The sequence below is a fragment of the Nothobranchius furzeri genome, chromosome 13 (genome assembly GCF_043380555.1).
Source record: "Nothobranchius furzeri strain GRZ-AD chromosome 13, NfurGRZ-RIMD1, whole genome shotgun sequence".
Classification (NCBI taxonomy): domain Eukaryota; kingdom Metazoa; phylum Chordata; class Actinopteri; order Cyprinodontiformes; family Nothobranchiidae; genus Nothobranchius; species Nothobranchius furzeri.
Genome location: NC_091753.1, coordinates 43,867,003 through 43,883,425, shown reverse-complemented (window position 1 = coordinate 43,883,425; position 16,423 = coordinate 43,867,003). Strand labels below are relative to the sequence as shown.

The window sequence follows — 16,423 nt, the reverse complement described above, 5'->3', positions numbered from 1 at the left end:
GGTTTAAAACTTAATATTAACATCTAAAATCTCAAACTCAAATGTACAGTTCACATTTATTGATATAGACACACTGGGAGTATAAAAGTATAATACCATGAAATTTAAATGAATGAAAATGAGCTACAAAACTAACAAATGTCACCTGGAGTAGTTGAAGAGGCGACTGTCCCACATAAGGTGCTCTCCTCTGGGCGGGGAGTGGAAGAAGCAGGAGTCGGAGCCATCAAAGCGATTGAGGCCGTCCTCCGTGTTCTTGGAGGCATGGCTGTGAACCACGTCCAACAGCACCACTATGCCCATAGAATGAGCCACATCAATCAGCTGCTTTAGCTCCTCTGGGGTACCATAGCGACTACATGGACACAAAACAGATATGCAGATTAAAAAAAAAAACAAATCTACAAATTTGCAAAGGTTTATCACATTCAGATCCAACTCTTATTCTTATGATCGAGATTGTTGCATAACATATCTATTCTGTCACATGGACACATGGGATTGCCTCTCAACTGAGTTTTCACCCAATAGGGTTTTAAATGACACTATGAGATTAATCATGGCTGAAATTGAAATACATAAACACACAGAACTCTGGTTTACGCTCCGGTCCAAGCAGGAAAGAAGAATCTCTGAAAGGAGATAAACACTCACACTGGTCCATTTTTATCTACGGTTCCCTCTACTCTGTGGATTAACAGGAAATGTATTTACAGAGAGATTCTTGATGGTGTCAGACTGTCTAACCTTGATTTGAGGTGACTGTGTTGAAGTTGTTCACTCAGTTTGTGACAGCATGACGTTACAGACACTCCGCCTAGCAGATAAAGGGGTGTAAACGGGAAACTTGGCAACAAATACGCCTTTAAGTTATAATCCTTCATAGTTCAATCTCGGTTGATTTGTTAAGGCCTGTGGTTACTGAACCAGGTCATGGATCGCTATGGTGTCGCTGAACAAACCTGGCTGAGAGGATTTATCGCACTGCATTTATTTATTTTCAATTTTATTTCACTTTCAGTAAGAAGAGCTGAAGGAGACAGGCGACAATGTAGAGAATGTTCCTGCTTTTAAGAGCAGGCTGAAGCCTCACCTTTTTAGCTTAGCTTTTAACTTATTATTTATGATTTACTTGCTTATATTTGAAGACAGTTATGGTATTTATTTATGTTTTTATATTGCTTTACTATTTATCACAATTTATTTATTTTTAGATTACCTCTTGTTATTTTATTTATTTATATATTTTTTACCTATTCTAATACTTAACAGCGTTTCCTCTGTGGGAGCCCTCTGCCTCAGGACCGGTGGTCGGCGGCAGTGACTTGGGTGTTTTCCAGATAGCGCTTGGGTGTAGGTGGGGGCCCTCGCCCTCCCACCTCTGGGCGCCCTGTGTCGGAGCCCTGGCTGCTGCCATGGATCTGCTACTGTTGGGGCAGACGGCTCCCCTTATGGCGTTTCCTTACGTTTTCTTATGTGCCTGAATCATCTGAGCTCAGCACAGGTTTCACTCATCTTCTCAAGAATGTTGTGTCTGCATGTGGGTATGTGTGTGTGTGTGTGTGTGTGTATGTACGTCTATGTACGTTTCACTGGGTTGGGGGAGGGTGGTTTTAATGGTCAATGACATGTGTGGGATATGTGGAGTCTTTCTAATCTGTAAAGCACTTTGAGTTACATTTTTTGTATGAAAAGGACTTTATAAATAAAGTTTGATCGACTGAATGTTGTTCACCGTGTTAATTTCTGGATTAGTGCACCACAGTTGTCTGCCAATGATATAAAATGTGCATATGGATGAGCTTATGTCCTATGCATGACTATACAATGCTTTTTGCAGCTGAAAAACAGCAATGTTTGAGTTTAATAGTTTTATTAGCAAACAAAATCAGGTACATTATATAATGTGAAAGTTTTAGAAAGCTGTAAACAAAATTGGTGAGGTAAGAGGCCACATCAGTCTAATCAAACAGATGCTAATGATTAGGTTTATATGCTGAATGAATCATTCGTTAACTCAAACACAAACTGCTGTAGGAGGCTTGAAACTGGGCCAGCTAAACTCTACCAGGGTAAAGTTACGGAAGAGAGTTTCATCTCACAAACCAAACACCAATAAATCAGAATGAAGTAGTTCTACAGCATCACAAAAGTCTTCCAGGCAAAGAGTCCACGGTAGGATGATGCTGTATGAAGTCTTTTGAAGAAGCATAATGAAACAAAGAATCTTAAGGGCTGTTGACCCCAAGGTTGGTCAAAATAAAACTTTACGCAGCAGATAAAAAAAAATTGTGCTTACTTTCCTTTGAAATAGAAGGATGTCCAGCTCAGAACTGTCTGAAAAGTGAGACCCAGGTCCACATGTCTACTGTTAGAAAAAGTCTGGTAAGAGGTGATCAGCATGAAACAGCTGCCAAAAAGTCTAAACCCCACCTTGGAAACGAGGTCAAAAGAATCAGTGATGAATGAAAACATAAGAACAGGGGTGCAGGAAAGTGGCAGCAGGTGTTCTGGACTGATGAGTGAACATTTGAAACATTTATCCGTGTTAAGTTTGTTTGGAGGTTGGAGGTTGGAGCAGTACAACGATGCTTCAACACTTTTGTGTTTGAGTCAGCATCTCTGCAAACTGAATTAGGAAAACATTGTAAACTAATACACAACTCACTTTTGTAAAACACCATCATGGAGGCATCTGACCTGTTCTAAATTTATTCTGCAGCAGGACAATGGCTCCATTCGTTCAACCAAGTGTGATTGAGAACCATCTGAGAATAGAGATCAAGGAGTGCTGGAAGTGATGACATAAGATTACTTTTAGCCCATTTCCATTAAAAAAGAGCCTGTGTTAGTTTGGTGCCGTTACCAGTGCTTAGTGCTCATTCACTGACACGGGGCCAAGTTGGTGCATCGCCATTACATCAACCAAAGTGTCGCAACACTATTTTATACCCCCAAGAAAACAGGAAGCGCGCCAACGGAGAGAGATGAGAAGTTCACGGTGCCATTGCAAGTGCTGCTTTTGGACTTCCACGCTTTCCTTTATCTACAAAGATGTGAACGTCACATGGCTCTTGGTGCACAGTCAACATTTTATTAAAAGCCACAGAGAGTGGCAACTACATTTGCAGAGAAAGAAATATGAAACGTCCCTGTATAATGCACAAGCTTTAGTTATCCCCTTCTCACACCTTGATTGTGTCACCGTGTGGTAAGGCAAGATGGCAGTTCATATAGGAGCTGGGGCTGGGTTAGGCAATTCAGCGCCTTGGGCTTCCTGACAGGGTTGCGGAAGGCGCTTTATAAATAAAGCTTTGATTGATTGATTGATTGATTGATTGATTGATTGATTGATTGATTGATGATGGAAATTTTTAAGGTCATGCAGGATTTTAACATCACGACTTATTACTGTTCTTAGTGCAGGCTCTTAGTTTGCAGACGAGTTCCTCATTCAGGGTTGTTTTTACAGCTGCTTGGATCCTGACAGTGTGTTGTGCTGGTAAGAAGAATCAGTAAACGGGTGCTTTGGCAGTGGAAAACAAAAGAACCTGTTCAAAGTCAGGCTCTGGCATGAAACTACTGGAGCCAACTTGGTGGAAAAGGGGATATTAAAGCAGGGATCTGGGTGAGCAGACACTGGAATAACATACCTTTAGATGTTCTTCAAAAACACCAAGTGAACTAAGATAAATGGATGCAGTTTGTGCAGGTGAAGGTTCTCAGCCATCCAGGTCACAGTAATCCAAAGGGGTTCAAATTAAGGCAACTGGAATCTTTGGTTTCTTGAAGATGTTTCGCTTCTCATCCGAGGAGCTTCGTCAATTCTGACTGGAATATGGGAGAGTCCCACACAATGGAGACTAAAGACTCATCAAGAGGTAGGGAGGAGGGGTACTCATAGGCAGTTTCTGCTTGTTAAGCAGCAAAAGACAGCTTATAAACTTGACCCTCCCATATTCCAGTCAGAATTGTAGTGATGGGATTTATGGCTATTTCATGGGTGTCGTTCATTAGTCGGTCATTTACCTCAAAGAGCCGTTCAAAAGACTGGCTCCTTGGAACGAAGTGAAGCCAAGAGAGATAGTGTGTGTGTGTGTGTGTGTGTGGGGGGGGGGGGGGGGGGGGGGGGGGGGGGTATTAAGAACAACGTGTTCCTCCAGTGTCCGTGAGGATGCACAGTGGTTGGGTAGCGTTCCTCCGACGTCCGTCACAGCTGTGGGTGGGGGTTGGGCTTTACCGACTTCCGAGGAGGTTTGTTACTGGAAGACAAGATAAACGGCTCTCTACAGGGACTCGGCTCTCATCGTTCACTTTGAAAACCCATTCAAAAGATTTGGTTTGTTCGTGAACGTAACATCACTACCAAATTGACAAAGCTACAAGGATGAGAAGCTAAACGTCTTCAAGAAACCAAAGAAGTCCAGTTGCCTTCATTCAAACCCCTTTGGATGATGTTTAGATGGAAAACAGTCTTCACTCTTTTAGTTTAGATCAATGGTAAAATAATCAGAGCATGTGTACTTGAAAGCATTCGTATTCAACATCATTTTTCCCACCTACCCATGACATCAGTGCAGGACGGTATTTACCTTGAGGCAGCAAAAAAACTTGTAATCTGATATCCAAAGCTTGCATAGTAGGCATGTTCCATAATTGCCATCAGCTGAATGCAATTGTAACCTGGAGGAAGAGGGGACACAATGATGAAAAGTACTACAAGCAACAATATAGAGGAAGATATTAACCATAAAATTATGTTTGTTAAAAGCTGTTGTTTCACCGCATGAAACATTATTTAATATCCTGGTAATTATTTGTTATTGGGAGCAATTCATGCACAATGTGAATAACCCTATTCTCCTGCAAAAATAGATTATTTCCTCTATTTTGATTAATTTTTAATGGACAGTTGCTGCTTGAATTGTATTCAAACATGTGCAGGAAGGAGGCGCCTGTTACAAAAGCAAAAGAAGTATCTGTGCAAAGACACTATTTTTGGGTGTTTATGGCAGAGTTAATTTAGCAGTGACAGAAAAGGTTCTACATTTGATTCCATTTGACCCAAGTCAGTCTTATTGCATTAATGAGCTCCAGGCGTTTCTTCTCTGACACCAGCTTTAGTACCTCCTAACAAGCTGTGGCAAAAGGGAAACACCGTCTATTACAGTTAGGAGGTCATGTTCAAAATTTTCAAAAAGACCTAGAAAAGCTGTCTCTATGAATGAGAACAACAGGCGTCTAAAGTGCCACTGAGCACTCCAGTGGGAGGCCCCAAGGTTTTCCATTGTTGTCTGAAGCAGAATTATTTATATATATTTTTCAGGCAAGAGAGAAATGAGTGGGGGAAAAAAAAGAGCAAAAACTTTGCCTCTGAAGAAGTGTGACAAAGCACTAGGGTGAGAGGAAGTTTCTACTTTTTAGATTTATATATGTGCACTCTTTTCAGTCGAGAAAATGAAATGGCAGGCAGAGTCAGCCATCACCAGAGACAGTGAAATTTAGCCTCCTGGAGAATCCTGTTGTGCAGAATCCCAGAGCTGCTGCAGGTAGATTCTTTGACAGCAGATACTCTGGCAGTTTACTTTCTGACTAAAGAAGATGATACAAGCAAGAAAACAGTATTTATCACACGTCTCCTGGTACGCTGTGCAGGTCTGATTGGTGCCTTTTAATAAAGCAACCATATGTGCTTTATTACAAGATAAGGCTACAAGCCCTATGTGACAGTAAGCTAGAGTTCACAATTAAATTATTTAATATCGGATTAATTGTGCAAATCAATCTCACGCTTTAGATAATACACAATTAGACACAGGAACACAAAGTGGACATTAAAGGTGCAGTATGTAAGAATATAGTGAGAATTTTAAAGTGATAAAATCCCAAAAGAGTCTAATGTTTCAGTCATTTTGGAAGGAAGGTTATACGGAGACAAATTTCATATCCAGCGGACTGCAGGGATTATCAGTTTGTCTCCTTTCAAAACAAAAGGAAGGAGGGATGTAACTACTGTTCACCATAAGTGAGTGTGGGTTTGCCATGGTTCCTGCGAGCTAAAGGTTGGTTTACGCTTGACGCGTCCGCGAGGTCCGCACGGCAAAATTGCGTCATTTTAACAACCACGCCCCTCCACCACACCTCCGCACGGCCCAAAATTTCCGCACTGCGCACCTAGGAAATTTTCTAACCATGCGGACGGTCGGACGCGGAAAAACATGGCGGACCGGCAAGAACTACTATGGCAGAGGTTCGTAAATACAGACATTTGTATGATTCAGCTCTCAGATATCACCGTGATCAACATGTTGTTAAAAATGCTGGAATGCCATGTTGTAAACAACAGTAATTTCTACTTCTACTATGGTGTAGTGTTGGATGCATGCCGTAGAGCTCCATGCTGCCCCGTTCAGTTTGGAAGAATATTGGCTCACCGCAGAGACAAGCCAAGAGACATGAACCATAAACGCTGCGAGTTGTGAAGCGCGTTCCATCCGCGAGCCGCATCACCAAGCGGAAAGTGAATGCGTCAAGCATAAACCAAGCTTAATACTGCAGCGCCAACAATTGTAATTTGACAATGGCCAGCAACAATCTCCAGAGTTGCAGGAACCAAATTTTACCACGATGTAATTTGTGTGTGTGTGTGTGTGTGTGTGTGTGTGTGTGTGTGTGTGTGTGTGTGTGTGTGTGTGTGTGTGTGTGTGTGTGTGTGTGTGCGTGTGCGTGCGTGCGTGCTCTGTCTTCTCGATCCCCAGTGAATCGTGGAGGATGGCTGCTTACACTGAGCCAGGATCCTCTGGAGGTTTCTTCCTATTAAAAGGGAGTTTTCCTCTCCACTGTCGCTAAATGCTTGCTTAGTATGAGGATTGCTGTAAAGTCACTGACACTAGTCAGTGACTTGATGCAATTTGCTGGGTTCCTTATATAGGAAACATTTTTTCTGATTGGCTTAACGAACTGACGTGAATTGGAGTGTTTATTATGTAAAGTGCCTTGAGACGACTCTTGTCGTTATTTGGTGCTATATAAATAAAAGTGAATTGAATTGAATTGAATTCAAACATTGATACGAAACAAATGCCCCCTATTTTCTGGCTGCAGTCTAAGATTTAAGGCCCCTGCATGTAAACTAGAGGATAGACCAATATATGGGCAGATATTTACAATTTTTTTGCATATCGGATTGTATACCTCCTTAGTAAAGCGGATTTAATGTCAAGCACATCCCGACAGCCCAGTGCTGCAGCAGACTTTAATATAAATTTATATTTTACGTTCTTGAATAACATCGGCTAAATAAATGCTCTAAAATAATGTTGAACTAAAATAATTGTTATATATCAGTTTTGAAAATGTAACACTTGGGCCAGTTCATTCATTTGTTTGATCAACTTTAGTTAAATGTCTGATTTCAACACTGACCACTGCACAAAATGGAGATTTAACAGTTGGTTAAAGTCAGTGTTTAATCATTTATTTGGCCTCAGACATTTTGTGAATTAACCAATGTTTTAGTGACATTGTTTTTAGTGAAACAGCTGCTGCATCACATGCACTAAATTGCCTAATTAATAGTTTATATTAAAATGTTAAGAATTATTAATAAAAAGCAAAAAAGACTGAATGCACTCTAGAAGTTGCTGGTGAAAAGGGGAACAAGGCAGATTTGGTTTGCTTTTAGCACCCCCTAGTGTACATTTATATAACCCACATCTTGGCCTATCTGTGTGTTCGTCTTCTTAACACCCTAATCTATCAGCTGAAATGTCTCCACAGCCTTCCTTAGTGTCTACAGGAGTGATTCATTACTAAATTAAACAAAGCTGTGTTCATGATCTAAAACATGCAGGAAACGTGTTGAAACCAGACTGCAGCGCCAGGTATGTCAGCTCAATTTTGTCTGAGTCCCAAAAAAATGGCCACCAGTCTGAAGTTGCAAGTGGAAAATTCTGGACACGGGGGGCGACAAGGTGGCTGGGTGGGTTGGGTAGAGATGATTATAGTTATTGAGTAAGCTACAAGCTAAAGGAGCTTTTTCCCCTCTGTTGGTTGTTTGAGTCATGATCCTACAACCTGTTTTACACAACCCTGACTGGTGGTCAGCAATCCCTTTAGGTCATGCCAATACACAATGTTGTTGACTTGCTTTTGTGCTTTTATGCAGAGGTAGTTTGACAGGTCTGCTACAGAAAAGCCTGCTCCCAGAAGACCAGTGGCACTGCAGCATCGTGGCGTGTTATGGACTATTGTTGACAAAGGCACTGGCAGCTATTTAAAAAATAAAATGGAAAAGTGGAAACTCTTGAAATGTCTATTAAAATATTGTTTTGCCACAAGCGAGTTGTCTCAGACTTGTGTACACCATTGCCCAGATGCTTTTCCTTTCTGGAACTTTTCGGTCTTCAGTGATTTGAAGGATGTTAAACTGAAAGATTGCCACAGAGACCAAAAGAAAAGAATCTCGTGGAGTGGACATTTTCGCAATTCTTACCCAAGTCTTTAATTCGAGGAAGCACATTGTGTGTGAAGTTTGTGTATGAGGCAATCTTTGGCTCTGGTGAAGCGATGCCCACATGAGCTTCATAAATTCTCAGGCTTGTGGGTTTCTTGGGCCGAGGGTGGATGTGCTGGAGAGGGAGGCAGATATGGAGAGAAATCGAGGCTGAGTGAGACACGGATGCTAAAGACACCAGAAAAATAAAGCATTTCTTCTTTAAGTGTGGGCCTCAGCACCATATTACAGCAGAGACTGAATCACTCTATGCCAGTCATTAAGTTCCTTTCATCTGTATTACACAACTTGCTTTATGGAGAGAGCAAACTTCCTGACAGCTACCAACAAGTATCTAAACCCTCTAGTCAAAGTACATGACAGAAGTACTTAAAAAAAACAAATAGGCTGCCAGAAAGAGAGCCTCTTGAGTAAAAATGGTGCAGAATTACGAATGATAAGGGAAGCAAGGTGGATGCTAATAGCCTCTTAGTGTTCTCCCTGTTCACTCTTGAGTTAAGGACATCAAGTAGCACTGAGATGCATTCAGACCCTCTCAGATCAGTAGCATCCATTAAAAGACTAAAGCAGTCGCTTTAAATATGAGATATGGTTTTTTAATTAAAATTGAATGGTTTCCCATTCACTGCAAGAGGGAAAAGTTGTGACAGACAATACACTCAAGATTTGGAAATGAGACTACTTATTTTTACAAACAGCTAAGCTGAAAACGGCCCGGGAGCCATCATAAATGGCCAAACACAACCCAATAATAAAGCAATGGAAAGAATGGTTAACACTGCCTACTCGGTCAGGACATGAATAATAAACGAACAGCTGCTGATGGTTCTATGACTACCTAAAACTAGAACCTCAGTGTACAGCCATATCTGAATCACTCAATAGGCAATAAATTGATCTATTTGGCATTTATTGAAGTCTGGATATTCCCAGTACATCCTGGAACATTTCATTTGTACTCCGATATAATATTTTTTGTTGTTTTTCTGTCGTCCAACAATGGTGTTGGCAGTAGTACGAGATAGCATTAGCATTAGCTTGGGCTAGCATTAGCAGTAGCTCAGGTTAGCATTGTTCTGTGGTTAGTATTATCACCATATATCGCTGATGTTGAAGTCAGTTGGGACATGCAAATCAAAGGCATTGTAGCTTTTCTCAAACCGAACCATTTATCCGTGGCAATAATAACATTGCTACATAGATTTGTTGGGTACTTTTGGCACCCCAAGCTACCTATATTCAACTAAACAAGTTAAACACAGTTGGCCTAAAAGAGCGATTTTAAAATCCACTTTGCTTTATGCCCTGGAGCGCACATATGTTGTACTTCAATTTAAATGAAAAGTAATGATGTGTGTTTGGACCACGCCTGTCACGCACTTTGAGATTTATCAGCTTGTAAAAGTTCATATTTAACACAACTAAAAATCAGACGTCGGTATGCCGCATATCACATCAAGCTTTGATTATAGTTTCTTATTCATTTCCAAGAAATGTTCCACTCCTTTTAAAAAACCAACTAGAAGAAGCATCAGTGCTTCTACTTAGTTAAAATAGCAAGTTTTGATTAGAAAAACGACAAAACAATTCTCAAACTGAAACATTTAAACATTTAGTACGTTTAAACCTACCGAGTAAAGCTGTGGGGGATCCCAGTGAACCCAGTCATAGATGACGGATTTCTCCTCCCTGGTCACATATTTTGCCCAAGGCGAGATCCGGTACAGGCGCTCACCATCCTTGGTGTGAACTACTACCTGGGGAAATAAGATAAATGTTTTTGCAAGGACACTCGAGAAGTGATAAGAACTGGATGTAGAGAAGACACTTTTGTGATCTAATGTATAGTGAAACAACAAAAACAACTAAAATCTGCGTAATTTGATGATAAAAGAACAACAAACTAAAAAAAAGAGAGAGATTAAATAAATTAATATCTCAGAGGTAAAGTAACATTAAAGATAAAATAAGTGAAAACTTAAATGCAAAAAATAAACGATAATATAATCTAAATACTTCCATCCTCCGTGACATCTCCATGTTTTTCTCTGAATGTATGCGATTTTAAATTAAGCTCTTATTTATGCCTTCCAGCCATGAAATGCTTACATTGTAAAACTGTGCCGTTACTCCCAATCCATTACCGAGGGCGATGGTGAAGACTGTTCAACCAATAAAATGAACATTTTTTAAAAACCTATCATAAAAGGCATCTCGCTGCTGGAAAGTCTCCACTCTTCAATGCAAAACTCACAAATTAAAGCCTTAGTATTGTTCCCAGAGAACTCTGAGCATGCAGAAAGCTCCTCCACTGACCAGAAGGCTTGTTTGGGTGAACCTGAATCTGATGGTGATTATGTTGCAATATATTTTCGGAAAGGTAGCAACTCCCTTAGCCTGGCAAGCCAAACTAAATAAATACATTACTTAACTTTTCAAGGCAAGAATTTGGTCTAGTTCACTAGGCTACAACTTCCTGTCCTATCCTTTATATTGATCTGAGCAAGGGAGCAATTTAGAAAAAAATCGTCTAAACCATAATTTTATTTTATGTTTCCAACTATTTTGCAATTCAGAGTTGGAAAGGGGGGGAAATAAAAATCTGACAAGCTACTTTGTCTCCTTTGTTAAATAAGAAAGGAAAAGAAAAGCAGTGTGAAAGTTGGAAAAGCCCACCAAGAAATCAATGCGTTACCCACAGTATGTGCTCACCCTATTTTGTTCCCTGCAGAAACAGACATTAGAAGCCAAGTAAATCTGACTGCTGTTGTGAAGTAATGACCGTTCCGATGCCACCTGCCTATGAGCGAGCAGCCAGACTCCCCTCTGGGGGTTTTTCATTATGGGCAGGCCACCTAGGGGTTAGCTGCCCAATTCTCCATATGACATGCTTCATAGTTTGTAGGATTAGGAAAAGATAGTTGGATAAATGGACTGGCATAAAGCCTGTCAGAGCACTAGTTTGTCAGACAAATTGGTCAGCATTAGAGACATTAAAGTAAACTGGCTGCTGGGCAGACTGAAGGGGTGCCTGAACGGGAAAAACAACTCTGGAGATGTGCAAGAAAGAAGGCGTGGATAAAAAAGTGTTTGATCACTTATATAACACGTCAGTTCACTTTTCTGCAGTCCTCCATGGCTGAATTATATAAAGGCCCAATGTAGAATGTATACCCAGGAAAGGACAGGGCTTGTTTATGGAGAAAAATTGGGCTTCCAACAAAAGGGAGCTGAGAGGGCAGGGTGATCTCCATGAGAGTGAAAAGAGCTAGGCTTTTGCATCCATGAGGGAGAGCCGTGGAACTAATTCAAAAGTGGAGCTCACAGCAAGATGGCTATTCAGAGGCAGCAGGGGTGCACGAGGAAAGGCCAGGTGCCAGCATTTCCATCTGCTCCTTATCGTCCTTAGACTGACCTCTCCAGACAATGGGTGTTGGGCAGCGAGTACGGCGCACGGGAGTGAGCCAACGATGACCCATTCCCAAGGAGATGGTTGTACTGATGCCATCCTCTTCATGCCTGGCATTGCAGTTGTGGGTTATTTCTCATCCATGCTGAGATGGTACATAAAGAGGGAGGTGTCTCTTTTGTGTTTAACCCCGAGGAATTATTTACTGGAGCTTAAAGCCAATCCTGTATCCTGACTGTGAGCCGGTGGAGCGGACAAACGTAGCTCACGGCCCTGAGAGACACCTGCCACAGATGGGAGCTGAAACAAAGCCATCAGTTGGGCTCTTCAGGTGTGCCCGTGCTCCACTGTGCATACAATAATCCAACTTCGGCTCTGTGGTTATGACACATTGTTGACGGCAACACGCCAAGTTTCACCCGGCTCACGAGACGCCACGCATGACCTGTAATCTCTTCTAGGCCTGATGGCAACGACTGTCAGAGGCGCCACATCCAGATGACACCCAGCAAGGGCGTGAAAAGAGGCAAGAAGAGGTTCAGTTACAAACCTTTAGTTTGGTGTTATGACCCACAGCTGGAGAGTTGTCATGCTTCGGCGGGACAATCAGTTCCCATTTGCCAAACTCTTTCTTGGTGTACGGGTGGGAGAACTTGTTCCAGTTATCTACAGGTGAACAAAGAGAATAGAAATGTTATTAAATAGTTTTCTTACTACAAAAGTGTCCAATAGGGATGTCAGATATTATCTGATGGTATTGGCGTTAAGATCAAATTTCTGAAATGCCCTATAGTTTTTTTCCCCCCTATCAATGACAACCTTTATATACTATACACATATTATAATTAAAACTAAATACTTTAAAAGGTTCAGATAGGTTTGTTTACGTGTGTGGGTCTCCTATATCATCGACCTATAATGGCATTAGAATGAATTATCGAAAAATGTTGGCATCTGTTTTTAGTCTTGATACCACAACTTTTACAGAACATGCGCATATAGTATATATAGTACATCAAACTCTTCAGATACTTGACCTCTCGCTCAAAATGTCAAAATAAGACAGATGCAAGGTTTAGTTTTAGAGATCTTTTGGTTAGTTTAGCACACTGATCTTAGATTACATTGAAGTAATTGTCATGTTTTGCATAGATATTGTTCAGAGTAAGAGAGGAGATTTGAGATGCTAGTTACCTGAAATCTTGTTTTGGGGGGGTTAGCATTTATCGGTGTCTGTTTATATCATTATCAGGAATTGAAGCCTGGGCACATGGGAGACAGTTGCGCCGTGGAAGCACCGCAGTTTTGGAAAGTAAAATAGTCACACAGGTCACGCCGTGCCGCTGAGCACTTCTTGGAAAGTCGTGTGATAGTGGCGACGCCACGCAGGACTTTAGAACAGGAGGCGGGAAGTGACTTTATTGTTTATATGTGATCAGACATGCCATTGTAGAGTTATTGTTTATCTGAACTCTGTTAGCTGGATAGGGTGACTTGACCTTGTTGCTAAACACATCTTTAATCATTATAATAATTATTATTATTATACCCAAAGCATAATAATCCACTTCATGTAATTAAAATACCTTTATAGTGAACAAAGTGATCATGTTATGATGATTATATTAAACAGTAATAAAATCAATGAATTTATTAATTATTATCTAATTATTATCATCGTGGCTTGAAGTGTCCTTCTTGGGACGGAACAGCAGATATGATGTTATGATCTTGAGCGGACATCGTGGCTCCTCCTTGGGTTAATCTGTGGAGTCAAAAAGTACTGTTTGACCCAGCTGGGAAATGTGACCTTTGCCACACATCAGAGAGCCTTCATCACGCGACACCATTGTGTATTCAGAGACTCTAATTCATTAAAAATGGGTAAGCACACTATTTATTAGAATATTTTAAGATCAATAGCACTTTAAAGTTATCAAAATTGCGGTCAGGTTTGTGTCAGCGGTTGGGTTTGTGGCGTGAAGCCGTTCCGCATCGTAATGTATGTCGTAAAGTACTCCACAATGCTGTAAACAGACGCGGCGCCGTGGAGCTTGAAATAGAACTGGCGCCAATCTTCAGCGCCTCGGCGCAGCACTCCTGGAGCGCTGCGACCCCCGTGTAGCCACTCACATCAACTATAATGGCTTCTTTTTAAAATGACGGTGTGGGTGCGGCGCATCTGCCTCCGGTATGCCCTAGGCTTAAGAGTTAAGATTAAATCAGATATGAGGGGAAACAAAGACAATATTGAACACTCCTTATGTCCAGTAAATTTTGCATTTTATTTATTTCTACACTAAACACAAAAAAAGCTTAATTCACACAGATATCTTCATTACAACATTAGAAGTTTCATTTTTTATACAAAATAACCGAAGGAACCTCTAGCAGTAATAGTGCCATTAGAAGTTTGTTTTTCCAGGCTTTTTAATGTATAAAAATCAAAAACAATTAGCTTCGTCCTTATTTCTACAAGCCTGGCCACCTTTTGTGAAGCTTATAGCGGACTTAAACTCCTGTGAGTTTTCTTTCATTTCACCATAGATTTACAATAATATCATTATTTTTCTAACTTCCTCAAACCATCTCTGCACATCCTCTGCAAAATAAGAGAGAAAACTTGTATATTTCCTTTTCACTGTGTGTGATCTTTGCACCGTCATGTGACCCTAGTGACAAAAAGTAAAGCAAGCCTCGTCATAACAGAGAAAAATGGAAAAACCTGACGTCACATTTGTAATCTGCTGGAACCGCATCACCAATTGTCACTGAATGACAGAACACAAAACATTTATTATAAAGTTACAACCTTGACCTGCCAATATAAGATGTTGTTTTCATGTTGTAATGCATTTCTGTTTGCTATTCACGAGCAGAAACAACACAAAGATAGAAACTGAATCACAGGAGATCCCCCAGAAGAGACCGAGCGCAACCCCAGCACTTTTCGCTGGCAGGCCAAGTCAAATTTATTTTCTTTTTTTAAACATTTATTTACCTTTTTTTGCTTAAACTCCTCTGAAACACAGTGCATTACGCACCCAACCTGCATCATATTCATGACTAGGGCTGCTGGGCTGTTTCCACATTTGCTATGAAATTGAAATCAAATAATAAGACTGAGCCATGTCAAAATGTAATCTCTCGCAGAAATGAATGTTGGAAATGAGCTGCTGCCCAAGGTCCTGGGAAGATAATTAAAAGGGAAAAGGAAGTGGAGGAACATGGAAGGAACAGTAGAAACAGAACGAACTGGCACAAAACTGGACAAAGACCTAATGGACACATTTCCAGTTTTGCAAAGAGTATCAATCTAAGTGTACAGCTATTTTCACTAATACTCTTAAAACCATATTACTGTTGAACAGCGATAAGCGCAACACCATACTGCAGCTTCCTGAAACTAAGTTCTGTCTTCCTTAGGTGCAGCAATAGTCATTTTGCAAATACACTCCATGTTCTACATGTCTGTGATGTTTGTCTTCTTCACAAAGTTTTGTTTCCAACTAAATCCCCTATTCTGTGAGTCGTTGTCACTGCTGCGACTTACTTTTCCCAGCAGTTTCAGCAAACCATCATTACATGTTAGTTGATCAAAAATTTTATGTCACCAGTGCACCAGCACAGGGGTGCCACCTCCAAAACATTTGTGAATTATGTGAAATGAGGAAATTTGATAGTTGTCTCTGGGTTTAATCTGAATCTCTTTGAGCTTATTGGGGGGGGGGGGGGGGGGGGGGGGGTAAGTTGATCATAAATATGTGTTTTTTCTTAAAATGCAACTACTAGGTGGCCTCATTTTACGGCATTTCTTCCTTAAAGGTGCAATATGTAAGAGTGAAGTAAGAATTACATCCTGTGGTCAAATGTGGTTACTGCAATCACTTTCTCCCTGCCGTTCCGTGAGTTTCGTGGCTGTTTAAAAATCAGCGCCAGAAGATTTTAGATGACAAGCGAAGACAAGTCATACAGTAAGTTGATAAGAAGAAAAACACATCGTCATATCTGGTGTTAGCACTCTTTGGTGTTTTACAGTAGGCAGCACTTACTACACTTATTGCAGTAATATATGTCTGGGAAAATGAGGAAGTGTGGTTGTTTGCCGTCTTGTTGTTAGCTTGATGTTATAGTTCTGAACAATGAATTAAAGGAAGTAAAACGCCACGACTGACTCATTATTCACTCCACACATATATTTCACTGTAATATTGAGTTGCTGGTAATTTTATAAGTAGCTTGAGATGTTTTTAGAGCTGACTATTTGCTTCTAAATCACCGTTAGCATTATTAGCCCAATGTTAGCTCGCTTTATCTGATATTAGAGTAAAAAAATATTATGTGGCTTCTTAGATGTATAAGTAATAACTTCTGGGTCACTCCTGTTTACTGGCTTTGGTTCTTTTAACAACCCTGGAGCTTTTTGCCTGCTGGTGTCGAATTACAACAGCTGGTGCAGCAGTGTTAGCTTGCTGTAGACTCGGCAACCTCAAAAACTC

General features: G+C 40.7%; 1 protein-coding gene across 1 annotated transcript in view; it reads right to left on the bottom strand.

Moving 5' to 3' along the window:
* gbe1b (glucan (1,4-alpha-), branching enzyme 1b) overlaps window positions 1–16,423 on the bottom strand; it is a 146,851-nt gene that overhangs the window by 109,643 nt on the left and 20,785 nt on the right. The window contains exons 3-7 of the mRNA XM_015951338.3: window positions 12,475–12,590; window positions 10,147–10,272; window positions 8,495–8,630; window positions 4,593–4,683; window positions 146–355 (exon numbers count right to left, since the gene is read on the bottom strand). Of these exons, the coding sequence (XP_015806824.1) occupies window positions 146–355; window positions 4,593–4,683; window positions 8,495–8,630; window positions 10,147–10,272; window positions 12,475–12,590 (679 nt within the window). The remainder of the gene's footprint in view (window positions 1–145; window positions 356–4,592; window positions 4,684–8,494; window positions 8,631–10,146; window positions 10,273–12,474; window positions 12,591–16,423) is intronic.